Genomic DNA, 23061 nt, shown 5'->3' with positions numbered 1-23061 from the left:
TATGACCGCAGTCAGCAGGATTTTTAAATTAAGAAAAGTGCAGCTGGCTTTGGAAGAGGGGTGGGATGTTATTTTCTAGCTGTGCAACGTTGACTGTGATAGAGCCATGATCTTTACAGACTTGAATGTTACTATAAGAAAAATATGTCATGAGAAGATTAACCAAAATGGAAAAATACTTACATAGTATGTGATCATGTAAGTGATATTATTGTGACATAGAGATGTCTAGGAACTATAGGTGAACAGGCACAGACAACCCTTATCCAAATATTTTATTATCATATTAAGAATCCTTCTCTTTCATTCCTGGAAGATATAGAAATGCTATTTGGTTTAAGACTTCCTTGAAGTTACATTATACAACAATAGCTGCCATGCTATGGGATTTTAAATCATAAGGCAATGTTTTTTTCTGTCAGAAAACATAACTTGATATTAGAGACTGAAAACTGTGATCACAGCTGTCCATTACTAAACATCCCTGCAAGTAATGAACCTTTAATATTTGCCACACAATCCTGCCTGCATAGCAGTTCAGACTCAAGTATTGAATATAATAATGTCCTTTGTATGAGACCTTTATAGTACTTGTCTTGAACACTGCCAGTAAGCGCATGGTCACAGGTTCTTGTGAGGTGCTACTGAGCTCAAGCCAGGTCCTTGCTCAGGTAGTTCAGCTGAAGTTGTCAATTATAATTGGTCTAAGCTTCAAAATTGAGCATCTTTCAGGACTGAGCCCCATGAATGGAAATACTCGTGTTCCAGTCTCTGCACACAGGCATTGAAGATCCCATGGCAGTTTATACGAAAGGAGGGACATTAACCCCAGTGTCCTTGCCAAATGCTAAGTTCGTTAATTACAGTCTGCTTTCTTTAATTCTCCTTGCAGTTTTAATTAGATATGGTATTATTCTCTTCCTGTACCACATTGTCACTGGTTATTCCCATGTAACCATTTGCTGTGTTAAAGGTTGCTAATCTTTTGTCCAAAGCTAGCTGTATTTTTGAAGTAGAAAAAACAGCTAAGTATATACTGGTATTTTTAATATATGTGTGCTCACCTCTTCTGAGCCCCTTGCATCTACATTCTCAGACACACATACACAAATATGTGTATCATGAATGGAAAGGTTGAAAACTATGTGACTTACTAGGACTTCTCAGAACAACACAGGTGTGAACTAATATAGCTCATGACACCTGCAGGATAAATAGGTTATTTCCCAGGACTTTTCATAACCAAATCTTTCTGTATCTCTAAACTGAAAGCAAGAACATGCTTTTGACACAGTGTAATCTGCTGGAGTTTTAACATGTTTTGGGATTCATCAGGTTTGACAGTCCTGTAAAACTGTAGTATTATCGTTGTACACACATCACATAATCATGCATTGCAAGTAAATTGTACTCTTAGTAAGATTGCATAAAATTATTGTAAGATTATGTCAATGTACTTATTTATCTTGTAATGTAGAACTGGAAGCTGTTTGAAGCCAAAATACTGAAAAAATTTCCCTGCTTACATTGTAAGAAATACATTACATTATGGTATATATGGCATATCCAAACAACTAGATGCATTTTGTTACACAATATCTATAATATATTATGCTATATATTTTAATTTTTTTCATTTCAAAATCGGTTATTTCCCAGATGTCTACATTTCTGAAAGAGTTTCCTGCTTTGACAGACAAAAAAGTATCTGTCTAATGTCGTCTTAAAATCGGCCAATTTTTATTTCAAGATTGTTCTCAGTGTTCAGTAACAGCAAGGAAATTCCTTGGGATTTTCCATGCTTGACATCAGTGCAGGGCAAATTCAGTGTCAACAAAATACATGGATTTTTGATTTTTGATTTTTTATTTTTAAAACTCTCCCATAATCAGAAATGTGAATATTTTTCAAGAACAATCCAGTCTGGTTTGCTTTGTTCTTATCTGATTTTTAAAACAAGAGTATATTTACAAATTTTTACATTTGGAGCACAGTGAGGTTTCATGAGGAGGTACCTGTGGGAGAAACCTTGCAACGGTCACATCAGGCTTTCTTTAGAGTTAAGAAGAAGATGAAGGTGATTCAGCTCACTCTAAGCATCCAAGACAGGTCAGATTAATCACCTCTTATTTCTTCTTCTGATCCTGAATCCTGACACTGAGAGTTATTCCCTGTGCACTAATTCATAGCAGATTTTTCCATGTGTCACCATATATGTAGGAAAGAAGTGACTGTCAAGGTAGTCTAATTTGTTGGTGCTTTATACCCACTTTGCCCTACTCTAAGTGTGAAAATGCTGTGCTAGCTAACTGAGAATGAGGACAGTGTGGCAAATGGAGATCACCAGTGGCTCTGCTCTATCCACAAAGAAGCCACTTATCCATCACAGTGGCCACTACAATATACCTGAGAACTCTGCTAAATACACAGAAGAAAGAGGCACTTGATAGTGTGATTGACACAACTGCTTTTGTACTGAGCAGAATCATCCAGGCAAATGTTGAAGGGAGACAGCAAACCTAGACCTGGAAGGGATGAAGGTATGAATAATAGAAACTTTTTGTGTGTGTCTTTTTTATGGCCAGCTGAGTAAACTGTTTATTCTGTTTTCCATTCCTTCAGCACACTGACTGAGATGATGACAGGCTTAGGAGAGTCAAACCATTCTCTATTCCCCAGAAGTACCTTAACTATGGATTATTAAAAACAGTTCTACTAGTCATACCTGTGATTCTGACACTCGGCAATTAATGTTTTCAAGATAGGTAAATGAGTGAGAATTTTGTAGGCAGTCTGTGACAGAGCTGTTGCATAGGGTTACTCTCTGATGTCCAAGTTCTGGAGAATAATTTAGGACAGTTAACGTTAGATCAAATTTCTTTTTAATGGCATGACAGAATGCTGGTTTTGACACTCTTAGTGACTAGAGTCATAGAATCATTTAGGTTGGAAAAGACCTTTAAGATCAAGTCCAACCATTAACCTAGCACTGCCAAATCCACCACTACACCATGGTCCCAAGTGCCACATCTACACATCTTTTAAATGCCTCCAGGGATGGTGACTCAAACACTTTCCTAGGCAGCCCGTTCCAAGGCTTGACAACCTTTTTGGTGTAGAAATTTTTCCTAATAGCCAACCAAAACCTCCCCTGGAGCAATTTGAGGCCATTTCCTCTGGTCCTATCATTTGTTAACTAGCAGAAGAGGCTGACATCCATCTTTCTACAATCTCCTTTCAGGTCTCCCCTGAGCCTCCTTTTCTCCAGGCTAAACAACCCCATTTCCCTCAGACGTTCCTCATAAGGCTTCTGCTCTAGACCCTCACCAGCTTTATTGCCCTTCTTTGGACATGCTTTAGCACCAATTGTAGTGAGGGGCCCAAAATTGAAGGCATTATTTGAGGTGCAGCCTCACAAGTGCCAAGTACAGGAGGACAATCACTTACCTAGTCCTGCTGGCCACATTATTTCTGATACCAACTGATACCAACTTTCCTGGACTCCTCTGCCCTTCAGGATTGCCTCCCAAAGAACTCTGTCAACCAGTCTCCTAAACAGGCTAAAATCTGCCCTCCAGAAGTCCAAGGTAACAGTTCTGTTGACCCTTTCCTTATTTATCCAAGAGTTGAAAAGTCTATCACCTCATGATCACTGTGTCCAAGACAGCCTCCAATTACCACATCACTCACAATTCCTTCTCTGTTCATAAATAACAGGTCCTTCCTTTGCTGGCTCCATCACCAGCTCTGTCAGGAAGTTATCTTCCACACACTCCAGGAGTCTTCTTTCACCTGCTTATAGAATATTTTGTCTGCCTTTTCATCCTGTTTGGGTGGTCTGTAACAGACTCCCATCATGATATCAGCCTTGTTGGCCTTTGCCCTGATTCTCATCCATAAACACTCAACCCCTATCACCACCATCATTAAGCTCTAGACAATCAAAACTCTCCCTCACATACACAGCTACCCAACTGCCTCTCCTTCCTTGCCTATCCCTTCTGGATTAACATTTATGTGAATCATTTTAATTAGTGAGGTTATAGGATTGTAGCCACCAGTAGATTAATGACTTGGGTTTGGGTTTCATTTTCATCATCTCCACATGGAGTTATGACTCTGCTTTTCTAATGACTAGTAAAAATTGCCAAATGATCAGTGGAAAAAATGCTAGAGACCATCCATGTGAAAGAAAGATGATACAGGACTTCTAGGAAAATATTTCATGACTTTTCTGTTCGATGGAAGCATCAGTTCAGCCAGACATAGACCATGGACAGACTCTTACTTGCAGCCCTGGCTGTGTGGGATGACACTGCTGCAACATTTCTGTTGATGGAAGGAGGCATATGAACTCTTATCACTCCAGACAATCACATATGAGTTAGATGGAAGTACATTCATCAGCTGTGTAATTAAATTCTGCTGAAGGTCTACCTGTGGTTTTGAGTTTACTCACCCTCCTTTGAACTGTTACACACTTCTGAACTTTCAGATGTGTTCATATTATTTTTTCATTACCAGCTAAGTTGGCCATTCACGACCTTTTCTCCTGGATTTGGGCCTTATCGTTTGAATTCACACCTTTGTGAATAGACTATAGAAATCTAACTGTATTTCAAGAATAAAGGTGAATTTCAGGTTAGATATAAGGAAGAAGTTCTTTACCATGAGGGTGGTGAGGCACTGGAATAGGTTGTCCAAAGAAGTGATAAATGCTCTACCCCTGGCAGACCAGGTTGGACAGAGCCTTGGGCAACATAGTGTAGCGTGGGGAATCCCTGCCCATGGCAGAGGGGTTGGAATTAGATGATCTTAAGGTCCTTTTCAACCCAAACTGTTCTATGAATTTTCTATGAAAGTTCTATGAATGAATTACTCCTTGAAAATTAGAGGTAATTATTGTTGTATCTTGTGTTGGTCAAACTGTGGTTTAAAATTCTGGGTTTTTTTTCATTACTGATATTGAAATTCTTATAAGTTAAAAAATTACCACAAGTTTCATGCAAGTTATTAAATTCATGTACACAGCTGTGTAAAACGTGTAAAATATGACATATGCATTTTTCATTTCTTAGATTATTTAATAGGTTATATTCTTTTCAGTGGTTGCCATTTCCCGGCATTTCACAAAACCAGTAGCTTAAGCCATGTAACAGCCTTATCCGAAGTCCACTGGAATAAGTGTGGGAGTCACACTGACTCTCAATTTTTTATATCATCCTGTTTTCATGTAATTTCAATAAGCCAAATTCATTTACATGAATGTAGGAAGTAATTAAATATGTGTCTAGAGCTAATAAGAGTTCAGTCTTGTAATATAGTTATACTATCCCTGGAACAAAGAAAATGCAAAGGTAAACCTGCAGTATTACTTGTCAGTTTACCATTTTGGAATTAAACAAAGGTGCTTAACATGACAATGCACTTAGCATTCAAATCCTGCATATTAAACATAGCTGGCTCTTGAGTAATACTCAGCTGAATTACAATCATTCTTTTAAAAAGTATTTTCATTGAGAGATTGAATATATAAGCAGGTTTTCAAAACTGCCTTGGTGGTGTGATTTCTAATAGTATTTAAGAATGACAACTCTCCTAAGTAATAAACCTCTATCTTAAAAGTGAACGTTATTTATGTGCATTAAAAAAGTAGCCTGATTGCTTTAGTTCATTGTAGGTCATACAACTGGGAGAATTTAACACAATCTGGGTTCTCAGATAATTTAATAAAATTATAATCAGAGTCTAAAAAAAGCTGGTTTCTAGCAGAACTATGGTTGGTGTCTCAGTGACCTGTCTGAAAAATTCCAGGGAGTTTCAGGATCCATGAGTGCAGAGCATATCTGTAAAGAACATACTTTCATGTCTATGAAAAACAATTTTCTTAAAGAGCTCCTAATTTCCTTTCATGCTTTTCTGTTTCACATCAATATTTTTACCTACAATTTTCATCACTTTTTCTTCCTTTTTTTTTCCTCTTTCTCCTTGACCAGGTGACCCCAAACTCACTTTCTGTGTCCTTGTGTGTTGGCTGAAAAAGCAAAATTTTCAGCACAAACATTATATGCATGATAAAATGAAAAAAAAAATATTGATTTTATTGCCTTAGAAGGCAATAAGAATGCAAAATTTTTTTTGGTGAATCTTCATTTGGACTCCTTTATACTCCTGTTTGCACATGAGAATACAGAACTATATAAGATAATGATCAATGCTGAAAGGTTGGTTATAGAGTCATAGAGACTGTACAAAGCCTGAACTGTTGTTCTTTACTGAACTTTTACATATTTTACAGTTATTCCAGATATGAAAAATTATTTAAGTGAATGTAATATTTGGGTAATCATCTGGAATCCATAGAAACATACGTTAGCCCTACTTCCCTTTAAGCACATTCTATAGATTTATTTAAATAATATTATATTACATTTGGGAAGGTAATGGTATGCATGATCTTATATGTTACGGATGTTAAAACTATAAGGTTATCTGGTCCATCCTGACAACAGCACGATTTCTTTCCTTAAAGCAGTTTCTTTGATATTCTGTCCACTCTAATTTTAACTATTGCATCTAACTGGGTCACTGAATCTTTATACTGCTAAACCAGGCGCAGTGTGAAGTAGCAATTCAGAGTTTAGTGATGTGGTTAAAAATTCACAGGTGAGTAGGTCAAAACCAGCAAGGTTATTTTCACTTTCATCCTAATTTATGTTTGAAGTGCATTTGTGGTAATCCTGTTATTGGAAAATAAGGTACAGAAGTAATCGAAAAACAGACACTGGGGGCCATATCCTGCCATCACTCTGCATCTGAAACCCACAGAAACGGCACTTAGAAAGCTGCTTGTGTAACAGTGGTAGACTGTGACCCTTCACTTTCAATTTTAGTTAATACTACATACAGGTAAACTTTCCTTTTAGACACATACACAGCTCCTTCTAAAGAACACCAGATTCACATTCAAAGAAGTTTGCTTTGTGTGTTTATGTTTTTTAAATCTTTTAAGTCTCTAACTTATTTTAATAATTTTTCTTTTCTCCTCTTACTCCTCAAGCTATCTAGCAGCATTTTGGATATATATAACAGTGACCAGGGAATGGCACCAGCTAATATGGGTCTCACAAATGCTTCTTGCCCAGCTAATCTACCTGTAAAAAGGGAACTCACAGGTAAAAGAACTCTGAGATTTCAGTATTTTATAAGTGCAGAAGAAACAATGTGTCTCTTAAAAGTTGAATAAATCTTACCCATGAAACAGATGTCCATAATTGAATTCCTGAGAATTTTGCAGTTTGTAGTTTCATTTAAGGAAAAAACAAAGAGCAAAGAGAAGTGATTTCTTCTGTTCTCTTTAGCAATTCAAAAACCATGTTTGTTCTCTGATTTTTATGAACTTCATGCTTCTAACAAACCTAATTATTTTGGAAAACATACTGGATTCTTCCACATTTGGCTCCTGATCAATGGTATAAATAAATTATGATCCATTAAATTTGTTCCAGGATAGAACAAATATTTCTTTTAAAGCCTTACAATAAGGCTATTCAAGGTAAATCTATATTAGTGGATTAACAACTTTAAAAGTTACATTCAATTAATCCAAAGAATGCTAACAACCATGTAGTTTATTAGTGTCGCTCAGTGGAAACAGTGAGTTTGTTCAATATCTTACAAATCTGATTAACTAACTCTTGCATTATGGGATATATGAATTCATATTCACATTAATGTTTTGTAAGTTTTATCCTGATGTAAAACACAGCAAATTGGAGAAAATACCCCATCATGGATTTCTATATTCTTAAATAAAATACGTGCAATAGGAAGTTCTTAAGCAACCTGCCAGACTTACTTACTCAAGATTTAGTTCTGGTAAAATATAGATTGGCTTATGATCTTGTATCATAATAAAAAGAGTAATGAAGTAAAAAGACTAGAAGGCTGTTTTTTGTGACATGAGGTCATTTTGAAAAAATGAAAGAAGTACTGGAAATGCAACTTCAGGACTGTGTTAATAAATGTTACTTTCTGTCAGAAGCAGATACACGAGCAATGGCAAAGGAGAGACAAAAGAAGGATAACCATAATCTCAGTAAGTATATGTTCATCTTCCATCTAATTAGTTGGAATATACGAGGAATACAAAAATAATATATGTTAGCTACAATGTCTCTGCTTTTCTTCTAGATCAGCAACTTACCAGGGTAATCAGATTGAACTCAGTCTGCAAACACAGCCAACCACAGAGCTTTCTTCCCTGAAATTAATTTTCATTACTTTTGACTTTCAAAATACTTGCATATTGTAATTAAATTGTTTCCATATCATCTCCTGCTAGTAGTTTTTATTCTAAAGTTGTACACATAACCTGCACAGTTTACTTGATATTGTCTCTAAGAATTACAGTGCAAAACAGATGATGGCAGGTGATGAAAAAAACCAACAGTGAAAATCCAGTCTTCACACCTTACTTGCTGACACATCCAAGTGAGAGGCTGTTATCTCTCTATGGGTGATGCGAAGGAAAAATATTTACAGAGGCTATCAGACAACTTCTAGGCACTTACTTAAGCACTTAGACTTGGGGAAATCGTTTGTGACCAAAGAGATCAGTGCAAAATTCACAGTGCTCTGACTTTGCTCTGATATACAAGCCCCCCAACTGCTGTAGGCTGGGATACAGTTCTGTTTCCTTTATGAAGAACAGTGCAACTATGCACAGATGTTAGACATTGCAGTTCTAGAGGAATAGTTCCCTGTAGTTTAGGCTTAGAACATAGTGAAATTCATGGTTCAGTGTCTAAGTATTAAAAGTGAGAACTGTTGAAGTCATCTACAAAACTCCACTAAGCTGAAAACTCCCTTATGTGGAAGCAGAGTGGAAAAAGAATACATAAACACCATAAAAAAAGAAGTGTTAGCTCATGTTTAGACAATATGTGGCTATTTCATTCTCTGGTCTAGCTGTAAATGGGAGAGAAACCTTTAGGTAGGGTAAGATATAAAGATAGTACTAATCATGGAGTTTGCCCTGTAAGTCAGAGACAGGTAAGAGATTCTGTTGGAACATTTATTTGAGGAATAATTTTTCTGCATATTGACTGACTTGTTTTTATCTAATTAAAATGTTTTATGTTGAATTTCTCCAAGAATATTTAGCCACAAAAATAGTAACTCTTTCTTTTTAACAGTTGAGAGAAGAAGAAGGTATAATATTAATTACCGAATCAAGGAGCTTGGCACACTCATCCCCAAGTCTAATGATCCGTGAGTTCAACAGCCTTTCCTATAATAATGTTTATAGTTTAAATATGGGGGTGTTGGAGGGGGAAAGATGGAAGGATGGAGGGAAGACAGCTGCATGCACTGGTTATAAGACTGAGTAATGGGAATCAAAATCTTCCATGCCAGGTCACTGGCTCAGATCAGGCTGTTAAAGTAACAAGCCTCTGACAGATTTGTGGTGCCTGTTGGGAAAACTTATGTGAAAGGTTAATAAAATGAAAGTAGTTCCAGGGTGTTTAAGAGACTGTCACATGAGGGGAAAAAAAAACCCCAAACCAGTAACAAGACAAAAAAAAACCTAAACAAAGCGAAAAAGAATTAAAAAAGAAGATAAGCCAAACAATAGAAAGTCCAGCTTTCTGCTCCTGGGAGCAATTGTATGGCGTCTCTGCAGAAGGAAGGAGTGATGCTTTCAGCCCTTGACATGGGCCCTCTAGTGGGATAAAACAAAACACGTTGTCACTGTCCACCCTTTGACTCAGGAAAAAAAATCAGCTTGAGTCTGTAGACTGAGCATTTTTCAGAAGTCCTCCACCCAGTACAGGGAAAACACCAGTCCTGTGCAAGGATAAAAGTAATAATTGCTATAATATTATGATTTTATGGTAATGCTTTTACTTACGCTAATACAAAATGCATATTGCTTAAGCTACACCTGCGCTCCTTTAAAACTTATATTTGTCATCAATATGAAAAAAAAGCCTATCCCAGGATTAGAAATAAAAATTCAGTGTGATATTTAATACTGAACTTTAGCCTTACATTTCTCATGTTACTCAGGGAAGTCTTAAGACCAGTCGCTAGCATGACCCTAACAGGAATAAAATTGGTTATACAGATTTTGTCTTTATCATTTGCATGTCAATACAGACTTGCATGATACTTCAAACGAAAACATCTATTGATATTTCAACCTTTTTTTTCTTTTTCTTCTTTTTCTTGGGACTAAGAAACTTTTGATTGTATTAAGGATTTCTACAACAATATAAAGCTGTGTGAGGCTTACATAAGTACAAGGTTGGCATACCAAGCCACTTGGAGTGAAATCATCAGAGAGAAAGTTAACATAACAAATCCATTTTAGAGAACTCTCTGTTTGCTCCATCTACAGCACCCACCAAAGATTAGACAAATGGTCATGTTCTTGTTATTAATATAGAATTAGATATTACAGTTGAGTTAAAATAAAAAGGGATTTAAGTACCTAAATAAAGTTTTGATCACATGTGATCCATTGCAAACACAGAATGGTAGAAGACTTTTAGTTTTGCTGGTGCATGTTTCAGTATTCAAGACCATTTTGGGTAAGTGATTGAAAGATTTCTCAGAAAAACAGACGATGGCACTGTTGGTTTGCAGCTATAAAGCAATACTGAAAGCAAGTTGTACTGCAATTAGAAATGGACATGAGAGATAAATTCCAGTTGTGATTTATGATTGCCTACAGAGGTGTTTCGGTTTTAGATTTAGATTCAGGTTTAGATTGTGAACTTACTGAAAACATTAATACCTAGAGCAATCACTTAAGTTCTTAAAATGACTTATCTGGACCTATAATTTTGCTCGAATAAGTGGATAATGGATTTTACCCACAGATTTTGGTGGTGATGTTGATGTAAAAGCTTCAGGTATAGAACCTGAAAACATCGCCTTTTCTTGTTTTAGTTGGAAAACCCATGACTGAAATAATCAGTATGACAGCCCAAAAGTGGTTTATGTTTACAAAAGCAGGAGGTGAACTTAAGTGTCTCATGTTCTGAGGACTGCTGTCTTCAAAAGGCTGGTAATCAGTACCCTTTTTAAAATAACTTTATTTAGAAGCTTTTAAGTTGGTGTTAAAAAAAAGAGGCATCAAAAGACGCAGGATGCTTTTGAAGAACTAGTTTATAACTTAACTTTGCTATAGTTTGGTGCCAGGTTACATTAATCCAAAGAAGTGTAAACACTTTTAAAAATATATATATTTATAGCTTGAAGTACATTAATTTGTTATGTTGTTTTGTTGGCTGCGCAGATCAAAATTATTATTTCTTTCTGGTATGGTCCTGTCTTGCCAAATCATAAGTCCGGGTCCTTACACTCTCTTTCAGTTCTTGCTTTTTCCTTCATAACACCTTACTCTGCCCCAAATCTGCCCCCTTCTTCTTTGAAAGAAAGAGATATAACATCTCTTACAATACTTTATCTGTAGCATTTTACCACACATAGCATTTTCACCTCATATATTGATTTTAGAAGATTCTTCTTATAGTGGGAACTTAGCTGTAAAAGGAGAAACCTTACTGATGCTTGGACTAATGACAGTGAAGCAAATCAGCTTTTGTATTGAAGAGCAAATACTACTATAACTAAGCCATTGTGGTTAGCATGCCTGTCCCAGATGGCTTGCTTCAAGAAGATTACATTCAGACTCAGGAACAGAAAAGGACATTTTTGATGCTATTTGGAAACCTTTTATGATTTATATTTCTTAGAAGTGGTGTGTGGGGTTTTTATTTCACTTCTGTTTTGTTAGTTATATAGTGAACTTGTTTGGCTCCTGCAGAGCTTCCGCAGGGACTTTCTTTTGACTGGCTTAAACCCCTATTCTTTTCATTTTTTTTCTTTTTTATTTTTTTTTTTAATTTAATGATGAAAAGTGTGGATTACATTGCTTAAATGAATGGGTGTTTCAAGTTCACTTCATCAGCATTAGAAAATGGAGATAAGTATAAGTTGCAAAGAACTTTCACTCTTTTGTTTAATTTTCAATGCTTAGATATCCAAGTGGTAGATGATTCAGAAATGCAAAACAGTTATACAGAATAATTCAAAAATAGAATAAAAAAAGGACCTAAAATACGCAGTCATATTTTGCTGAAAAGCATATAACCTGCTCCTTTAAATATCTCTACCTTTCCATTCATTGTTCCTTTGTGTTCAGCCTTTCAGAATCCACCTTTTAAGTGGTTAACTGGACTTCACGTTGTGATGGAGTCTGGAAATGCCTACACAAGAACTGTCTTATGACTAGAATTGTCAGAAATACTAAGAAGAAAAAATATTTCCTTTAAGAATTCCAGTCATTGTACAGAACTGGGATGTTAAGAGAACCACTGAGGATTTGGGCAGAAGTAGTGGTTTGCCCTCGATCTCTCCTCTGTGCTCTCTGTATCTGCCAGTGCCTGACCTTCTCTCTGTTGTTTGTGGACAGATCTGTAAGTGGCCAGCACAGCCATGTTTCTTGTAAAGAAAAGGCTTGCATATATATATATCATGCTATTATAAAGTGGAAACTTGCTGCCTCTTTCCAGAGAATGCACTTTGTAACTGTGCAGGTCATCAAAACAAGTATAAAGTCCTGGGAAGTATTTCTTTGAGCAAGCATAGTTTATAGCTAATGTCTCAGAAATAGGGACAGAAATTTTGTAGCTTCAACTTCACAAATGTATTCATTGTCAGTAACTGTTCTGTGGCTGGCAAGCTATGTGCCTATCACCCTTTCCCAAACTCTGTTTTTGTTAATTAGTTTTATTCTTAGACGATCAGGTGCTCTTATCTACTGGAGTTGAACTTGTGTAAACTAGTGAAGTTCCTTTGTCTTCAGCAAAGTTGCTTAATGGAAATGAGTTGAAGATCAGTTTCATGGCTGTGCTTCTTTTCTTCTAAATAAGAAACTCTCCCAGGTGAGAGTTACATGTTTTTGTCTGGGCATTTGAGATTTGTAGAGAGATTCAGCTGGTGAAATTAGGAGGAGTTAGGGTTCAGAGACTAATAAAACACGTTTTTTTACTTATCTGCTATTTTTCCATGCAAATCATGTTATGTGTGGTAGACCTCTCTTAATTAACCTAGATTTCACATGCATAGCTTGCTAAAAATTTCAAACTGTTGTATTACACGCACACACAGAGGCAGAGACAATCTTCATTTGCAGAGATCATTGCTGACTAGACCTGCAAAACTTCTTACTGCGCTCAAGTTATTGTTTCTCATGTGAATTTCTTGTGTGTTTCAGTATTTACAGGATGGAGCCTTACATAAAAAACCCCAAGCAAAGAAAGAAACAAACCCTCCCCACCCCCACCCCTAAACAAGAAAGGAATTAATAGGCAGTGAAAGAGTAAAATGAAAAAAGGGATTCCTGCTGTCTCCAAAGAGAGAGATCTATATCTAACTTTGTAGATTCAAAACAGTAATGAATGCAACTGTTTGTCTGGTTTTATAAAGTAGTTTCCAATAAAAGGACTAGCAACTGCCAGTAGCTGCTCAGGTTTTAAATGTTCTCAAACGGGTTTGTACACCTTGTTATTTCAGATTTTTTCTCTATTATATACTGAGCAAGCATAAAATATAAATCTTTAAAAGTAAAACCCCACAATTTCATTGTGCCAATTTTATGACTTTTTAGACAATCTTGTTTACATCCAGTGTAGAATTCAGCTTTTTCAGAGAAATAACAGAAAACCAACAACTGATCAGGGAATTTCTGAATTCTTCCTATGCACTTGCTGTGCTTGGATTTAATCCATCTTCAAATGCTGAGTTAGTTATTTCTTGCCACCATAGATGAATCTGCTTGCCTGTCTGCTTGCTAAGCAGAGCTAGATGTGTTGCAGACTATTGCTATACAGGCAACTCCCTCATGCTATTCCCCCCATTTGCCTTCATCCTCACTAGTTATACTGCTACTTTTCCAACCCTGCACATCTGCACAGAGCCTCTGTTTCTCCATAGCACTGTGCTATGACTGCTGTAGGTGCTCTGGGTTAGAATGGATGGAGAGTGTCTGCGATGCAGAACCAGCACAGACATCTCCAGTATTTTCTTTTGATCCATGTATAAATAAGAGACACTTAGTGAAAAAGATGTTGACTTCTAAGGTCACCATCTGATCCTTTGCTGTGTTGCCTTCAGACACTGGAAGACTTAAGTTCAATATTCCTCATTTAATAAGACAACAACCCATATATGTATAAATGAGTAGAGACATAGAAGACATGCAGGATACATGCATACACACACATACACACACATAAAATAGCAGTCTCTTAAATGATAATATTGGCCACAGCATCTTAGAGCTCCATGATAGTTTTGCCTCTCAAATCTATAAATATTGCAAGAAGAGATGTCTATCCATATATATCTCGTGCAGAAGCTGCCCAGATCCATCTTCTTGGCAATTTGAATCCATGAATTAGCCCTCCAGTGAAGATTAATTTCAACCTATAAGAAAAAAAATATCATTACCATATATATAAAGAATTAAAATATAAAGGTAACCAGAATTAAAAGTAAGCAATATCACAAAGGTTGTCAGTTATGTATAACATGAATGAATTCCATCACAAAAAGATTCCAAATATAGAATGAATATTCGTGAATACAAATTCGTGAATATATGGAGTATTCATGTGTAAATCAGAAAAATTAACAAAAAATTCTTTGTCTGAATTTGATTTTGAATTTATAACATTTTATAACTGACCTGAATTTTTTTTGTGAAATCACTCTGAAATATTTGCCAAATATGTGATATATGCATATCTTTCTCCTGCTGTTACATGCCTTATTTATTTCCATTTTGCCAGCTATGGGTTAATTTCTAATTTCATAGGGGTTTTTTATGTTCAGAAAAGCAGTCCAAAACTTGCTTAGTTTTGTCTTAATTACATGCTAGGAGGAGCTGACCCCTTACCTAGACAGACTGTGTTTCTCCGAAGTTTATACTAAAAGTATTCTTACTACAGTAGCACTTTCCAAAGTTACCATGAAAATGTCCTAAATCAGTCGTTTTCACTTGAAATCAAACAAAACCCTACTGTAATTCTGAGGTATATATAGCACATATAGACCATATCTGAGATGACAGTGGAGATTCCCAGTTTGAAATGTTGTTGTTCTCCTAAATTAAGCTGCTCCTATTCACTTAGGAGTACTCTGTTGTAGACAGGTACCTCACTGCCTTCAAACTCCACTGCAGTGAAAGTGTAAATATGGACCTTTCATTATTATACCTAACTTTCCAAAGACGTCTGAAGAAATCAAGATTATAATGCGATGGCAGTCAAAGATTTGCCCAGAAAATAAACATCACATGTACTAAAAACTTTCTTAACCTTTACAGTTTGAATATAGGTATCCCACATGCGAGAAGAAAGTCCTCTCCTAGAAGGGAATCCATGGGATGCTGGCAGGAAAATGTTCTGTCCTCTCACCTGGGCAAGAAGTACAGGGAGAGAAAGAAGGCAGAGGGACTGACAAGAGATGACTCAGCTGTCATGAGGGAGACAGGTTCTGTTCTTGGTTCCCAGACCCACCTCAGCTTTAGTGGTTTTTGATCAGGGAATGTCTAAATGAGGCCACTTCAGCAAGCAGCCTCTGATGTTTTGGCTTTGCAGACAACAGAGTCTGAGACAATAATATTTTCTCTCTGACCTCCTCACTTTCTAATCCCAAAAACTGTGCATTCCTGGCTTATATCACTGGGACAATGGGAGGTCCAAGTGTGTTGCCCAAATAGGACAGAGGTGTGAATTCGAGCCTTCTCTGATCAAAAAGCTGGTTCTCCCAAATCTCTAGTAAATGTTTTAAATTCTAGGATGTGGTTTAACACCATAATGCTTTATCACAATATAATTTTGCGTATTCTTCTGAGTATCTTTAAAGCTATCAGCTCTCTAAAGTTTTATGGCTAGTACAATGCATCAGGAAAGGTCAGGTGGTATGGATGCCTACTTCCTGCACCTCCCTGGCTTTTGCCCTATACATTCATTGGAAAGGCAACTGCCTTGGTGAAAATCCAAGGGTGCTTAGCCTGGGGGGTAAGTTTGCAAGGTTCTTTAGGCACTTAATCTGAGAGGTTGAATGTAAAGAATAGACATTTCTGCAATAAATCCACTCCAGATTGGTTTTACTAACCAGAGGTGAGCATATGAGTAGGAGCAAGTCTCATTAGCTAAAGCAACCAGATAATCATAAGCGATGATCAACTGGAGTATAATTTATATCTCTTTTTGACTCCATAAATGCCAGTTTATATGTATTTGGAATAGGTAATAAAGAAAAACAAAAAAAAAGGGTGGTTACTTGTCACTCCCAACCTCAGATTCTTACTGGTTCAAATAGCTTTTTCTTTCTCAGGGTTATTTTATAGGACCAGAACCTCCACCAATCTTCTGCTCGATCTAAGCCATCTTGCAGTGAAGTGGATAGTTTGGATAAAATCTTTTGTCTGTATATTTAACACAACAGTATCATCCTGTATCATACTGTACTTTATTAGAAATTAAACATTTTCAACAAATTTCATCTTGTTCCAAGGCCTTACATAAAGGAATACATGGAAAGTTAATAAATGAGTACATGAAAGTCCTTGAACCGATCCATTTGAACTAGTGCATTGTTGTTAGTAAGGCTGCTTGTAAGCTGGAATTAAACCATGATTTCCTGAATGATGGACAGGTGTAATCTTATGAGGTTTTCTGCAAGGCTTTTGTATGGAGTTGGGGTCTGCATGTAGCTGTGGATTTTAACTTGGGTTATATTGTTTCAAGATTTTTGAACGGGATTTCTGTCATTCCATAGACATTATAGTTGTGAAAGTGTGATTTGTCTAGTCTACCATCAGTGAGGAGTTGCATTCAGCACAGACCATTTTTTTTTCCACAAGCATAAAAGCAACATCATTAGTAAGTCAGGTAAAAGGAGTAGTATATTCAAAATGATTTTTAAAAATTTAGGCTTAAGTCCTCAGTGATGTATATTTCCTAGTTCATTAATGCAGAAATACTCCACATAGATTTTAATCTTAGAGTTAATAATAAAAGCAATTTTCACTAAAAATATAAAAACTGTAATGGTAGAATCATGATATTGCATTTAGCTCTCCCACAAAAAGTCACTTTATTACTTTCTTTTGACACTTATTTTCATTCTGGGATTAATTTTACTATATAAGGGCTTCTTAACTATTCTATTAAAATTTCCATTCAGAAGCAATAATATCTAAGAGTGAATAATAGTCATGTAAATCATTATTTCATATTAATGTAAAAGATTTTGTAAGTTCTTATGAATTCTGCTGACATGCACAATTGTGAAAAGGTTATCTCTACATTCTGCAGTGATATGCGCTGGAACAAAGGAACTATTTTAAAAGCATCAGTGGAGTACATCAAGTGGCTACAAAAAGAACAACAGAGAGCCAGAGAATTAGAACACAGGCAAAAGAAATTAGAACATACTAACAGAAGACTTCTACTCCGAATTCAGGTTTGCATAAGAGCGTTGCCATGAACTACAAAGCTTTCTCAGTACCTACCCCTCATCAAATTTTATTAACCTATATCATTTTCCACCAAATGGCATTTATTAAAAATAAATTGGCTTTCCCTATTTATTGCTGTGTATATTGGGGAGGGGGTATTTTTACATTTCTAGGAAATTCATTTGATAATTAGACCTTATATAAAGGAATACCTGGAAAGTTATTAAAGTTAATAAAGTATTTGTAGAAACAATTTCCTTATTGTCCTGGTTTCATATGCATTAGAGACAGAGAAAGACAAAAAAGGATCCAAAAACGTAAATTCATGCAGTAAAAAATCAATACCGGACACAAAATTCCCTTCAGTATTTTCATTTTCCCTTTGTAATAATTTCAAATTTTATACTTTCTTTGGTATAGTGAGCCATGTTACATCTGCTTGTGACATGAAGCAGCAGAATATAGCCCTTCATGGCTTGAAATGCAAGATTTGAATATAGACGCATTTGAAGATGAGATAGATAGACAGACATAAAATCAATACAGTGTTTTACATATATATCTATGGTTTTTATATATATCTATATGATATATATAGCTATATATCATATGCATCATCAAGTAAAGTATCTTATGTTTCTCTGGACCACTGTGGATAACTGATTAGAAAGTTGTAACATTTTTCTGTCGCCTTTATTTGGCTTAGTATGCGATAGTTTTAGAGAGGTTGTCTTATCTCTTACATGCCCATAGGACAGTAACTTAACAACAGGAGGAGAAATAAAAACACTTGAGTGGTAAATGTTCATAGATTAACAATTTCATATTTTAAAACAGGCTCACAATGGGAACAAAAGTAACATTCAATTGCATTACGATCTGTATACTTATTGCAGTAGATCTGAAGACACTCTTTTTTCTTTTGAATTCATTATCTAATTGTTTTTGTTTGAAATATTAGGAATTAGAGATCCAGGCACGTGCACACGGCCTTCCAGTCATGTCTTCACTCAGTGCTGTTGATTTAGCTGCACAGGTCATCAAGCAACAGTCTTATCCGGAGGAGAACTCTGTAGACTACTCTCAACAAATGCCGCTAGCACATGGGCAAAATTCTGATGTTTGTGATGGATCTACAGCCTTTTCTGATCCACTTTCACACTTCACAGATTTGTCCTTCAGTGCAGCTTTAAAAGAAGAGCAACGACTAGAGGAAATTTTACTGGATGATACGGTGTCTCCATTTGGAACAGACCCACTCTTGTCCTCCACATCCCCAGCTGCATCAAAAGAGAGCAGCAGGAGAAGCAGCTTTAGCACAGATGATGGAGATGACTTATAAAAGCAGAAAGGGCCTCATACTTCTCTAAAAGACTAAGCTGTACTTAAACAATGGTGTTTGTGCTTATTTTAAAGACGAATAAGGAGAGCCACTGTGAAGATAAGTTACTACATGACAAGGGTTTAAATCAGCCCTTACTTCACAGGAAAATGAGATGGACATGAACTCATATCACTTTGCTCCAAATTTACACCCTCTGTTCACAGATGACATTTGCACAAATCTTTCTTCACTAGGAATGTTTTTACTGACATTCCATGACTTTTTACAGCACTATGAAAATGGTTACCACAAAAGGAATATGCATGTTACAAAAGTGTATTCAAACTCTCTCTTCAATCTGTGTTCACTTTTCTCTGCTATATACATGAGTTTTAATAATTTGCTTATTTCTTTTTTCTATATAACTAAAAATTCTACAAAACGTGAAGCAACAGGGAACTATTTAAGCTGGGAACTGTAGAGATTTTACAGGTTTTTAAATCTGAAAAAAACAGATGGTAGTGCTTTCACACAAGTGAAGTGAGCATGAAATTTAAACTGTGTAGGCTTCTCTTTAAAAGCAGAAAATCTATTAAACTTTCCATGGAATTCCATTTTTTAAAAATTTCATTTGTAGGAAAAAACCCAGACTTGTAATATATATTTTAATAATACAGGAGAAAAATGGAAACGAACATAATGACAGAGACTCAAATGAACTAAGACAGCAATAGAATTACATTTCAGCAGAATGACTGCATGGATGTACAAGACTCCAAAAAGATACTCCAGGTTACAATTAGCACAATTTAAAACAAGCACTACTGGTCACAGTGCTATTTCAACTGCTTATTCCAAGAATATTCAAACTGTGTCCCTTTTTGTGTGGAAGAGATCAGAATTTGGAAGCACGTCAGTGTGCTTCTGGACAATGTTTTCGCTGTCCTTTGGCAATACAGTAAGGTTTTTCCAAAGGGACTCTACTTTATCCATACATATGCCTTTTATTCATTTGATAATGGAGGGAAATTATAAGATTCCCATTGCATACACTTGAAACAAAAAGAATTTAATTTCAGATTTGACTTTAGATTCACTACAGAAAAGCTGAGAAGGAAGACTTTTCAAACTGAAGGAGAAATTCAGAAGTGTTGATGTGATGCACTGCTTCTCATAACTAGCTTGCTGGGAGGGGGTGTTCAGAAAACCTATTTTGATGACTCAGTAAAGGCTTGGCAGTTAGAAGGCAGATAGAAGGCATATCATTTCTATGTATAGTGAAATTCTGGAGAGTGATGTATATTCCTGGAGGACATTAAGTGCATTCATTCTAATTGTAATATTAACACATGGGAAAACAAGCTGGCACAGGTTCTTCGTAGCTATTCAACTAAAGCCAAAAGATCACATTAGGGAGTTCTCTAACAGTTCAAAATATGTTCCAAAAGTGTGTATTAATGTTGCTGTCACTGAGCCTGCCTCGCACCCTTGAAGTGTCACAGGATTGGAAATAATAAGAGATTAACGTGGATTGTTGTTTGCATGAACATTTTAAAGGCATTTAAACATATTACCCAAGAACAGAACAATTGTTTCTTCCTTTTGCCTCTTCTGTTATTGGTACCTGGGTCTTCTTCACAGTTCTTGTGAGGTTTGTGTTCCTCCAGGGCCATAGCGCATTCCTGACCAACCATGCTAGTGTCATGATAGTTTCTTAATTGGCAGTTTAGCAGTGGGATAATAAATTACATCTGGATGGGTATGAAAGATGATGGAGTATCCAATTTCACAAGAATATATATGATTTTAGGAAAATCCAGGATTTCTATAAGCCTGTGCAAATTACTTGGATGTAAACTGAACAGAGCAGTACTGATCTTCTTGGTGCTTACGTGTGGGTTCCCAGATAGGCCAACACCTGACCTCAGAACAGACTATGATATGCTTCCACTGAATGGTTAGAAATAATAACAACAAACAGGGTTCTCATAATTTTCTCTTTTTTTTGTAGCATGGAGGAAATGGATGGAAAAACAAATGGGTATTAACCAAAGGTAATTGAACATACGACTGATCATCATTTAAATTGTTAGCTTTTGTAAATCAGGCTTCTTAAAAGAGAAATCACTTAGTTTTACCAAAGACTAGTTAATATTGACATTTTAATATAAAATATGATGACTTAAAAGTAACATTTATGCCCACATTATGTCTAGTGTAGGACGTGTGTTGTCTGATTCAGCTGATGAAAGGAAGGGATACTTGGTTGATATCAAATTCCATTTGTCCTTGCACTGCAGTTTCTGCTACATTAGTTTTAAATACACCAGTGTGGATTGCTCATAATGGAGAAAAAGAAATTACATATGAATGTATTACATGATTTTCCCATTGAACTTTTACATGGGAGTTAGATCATACTTCTGAACTATATTGACTTTAAATAACATCCTGAATTTCATCACTTTTATAAGCACTGTTCTAAAAAAACATTATAGCACATCCATTAATTTTTTTAAAGTTGATTTTCATTCTTCTGACAATTGCTTCTGTCTGAAGCACCAGACTTCTTTTTCTTTTCCTGCATGAGAAACTTAACAGAAGACCATCAATGCTCTTTTTGCAATATACTGTATTGATATACTACTGTATTGCATCTATCACTAAACATATTCTAGTTGTCTTCATTCATACAAAACTCCCCAATCCCCTTCCCCAAAACACTAAGTGTATTCATACCTGTAGGTGTGTATTATGGCAATGTTGTTTCACTACCATTATGATTTTTCTAGTAGGAAGTCATCATAATTAGTATTTCAACTAATAACTATAACCTGTATTACGGCATCAGCCTTGAAATTAAATGGTGGTACAGGGTGCAAGAAACAGTAATCTAGGACATTCTAGGTGTGAATATGTGGTATTAAAGGTATTTAGGAGATGTGTGTGCTGATAACTGTATCCCAGACTTGGAATAAACACTCTCTCTCCCATCCCGGGTTTGGTGAAGCTGCTTTGAAGGTGAGAGGACTTTTAGAGCAGAGCAGAGCAAAGCAAAGCAAAGCACAGTCCTGTCATCTTGCACAGAGGAAAGCGATTTCATGGCTACACGGCCAAATCCTGATGTCCCTCTTTATGCAGAATTTCTTTGCTGTCCATGAGAGCTTTATTGGACTGAAATGTGGTGCAAGCAAAACATACTTTTTATCTATTTCCTACAGAGATCTGTTTAATGAAATCTCATGAAGGAGATGTATAATATGTCTGTGGCTCTGGGTCTGAACAAGAATTTAAAGACTTACAGAGTTTGACCTCAAGAAGGGCAGGGTGTGAGGGGAACTGGTTATTTTTGTCGAGATGTATTAAATGAGTTCTTGCTTGTTTTCAGTAGCAGCTGTTTCAAAGCTGGTGGACTTACTCTTACAGAATAGAGAAAACAGTGGACTGATACACAAAAGGAAAGGGAGCTGAAATATTAACATTCTGTTTAATTCATGAAATAGATATAGACGCTATACTAAGAACAGAAAACTAAATTATGTCATTGTGCATAGTGCGGATAGTGTGAACAGTAAGTGCAAACAATTTTAACAAACAGGAACACAGCTGCTTTATATAGTAAAATAACTATAATTCAGTCATTTAATCTTAATAAGAACATTGTTATTATAATACCGTTTGACTCTAATAAGGCTGTATATATGAATGGAGGATGTAAAATTATTATAATTTAAAATTATGTTAAATCCCTTAGATAAGTAAAGGTATTTACATTACTATTATGAGACTGTAGAATATTTTTGTAATAATTGCCATTTTTCATTGTTAACCATATAGTATCTTGTTTTCTAAGTCAATGTATGCAGACAGAATGTACTTCATTACGTACTGTACATGCAATCTTTTTAAAATTACATTTTATACATGCCAGTATTTTATATCTATTATATGAATACTATTAAAGGACTGAAATTAAAACATCTCTTTATATGTCCCTTGTGATACTTTGCTACCCGATCCCTCAAAGAATGCCATCACAAGACAATATAATAACATCCGCTAAGAACATCTGAGATACCTAACAGACAAAACACTTCACAACTGCTAAACATTTAGTCCATTATGATACATCATGATCCAGTAGCCTCCCATTAATAAAAATAATTGATACATTCTTTAATATGGTCTCCTGCCA

The 23061-nt window shown here is 35.9% G+C and overlaps 1 protein-coding gene across 1 annotated transcript in view; it reads left to right on the top strand.

Annotated features, from left to right (window-relative positions):
- TFEC (transcription factor EC) overlaps positions 1–19113 on the top strand; it is a gene marked incomplete at its 5' end in the record, with an annotated part of 33343 nt that extends 14230 nt beyond the window's left edge. The window contains 5 exons of the mRNA XM_010012002.1: positions 7061–7175; positions 8042–8098; positions 9198–9273; positions 17400–17547; positions 18504–19113. Coding sequence (XP_010010304.1) covers positions 7061–7175; positions 8042–8098; positions 9198–9273; positions 17400–17547; positions 18504–18884 — 777 coding nt within the window. The remainder of the gene's footprint in view (positions 1–7060; positions 7176–8041; positions 8099–9197; positions 9274–17399; positions 17548–18503) is intronic.
- Positions 19114–23061: the final 3948 nt, after the last annotated feature.

This window comes from Nestor notabilis, unplaced genomic scaffold (assembly GCF_000696875.1).
Source record: "Nestor notabilis isolate BGI_N333 unplaced genomic scaffold, ASM69687v1 scaffold6373, whole genome shotgun sequence".
Classification (NCBI taxonomy): Eukaryota; Metazoa; Chordata; class Aves; order Psittaciformes; family Psittacidae; genus Nestor; species Nestor notabilis.
Note: the sequence above shows the minus strand (reverse complement) of the source record. Positions and strands in the feature narration are given on the sequence as shown.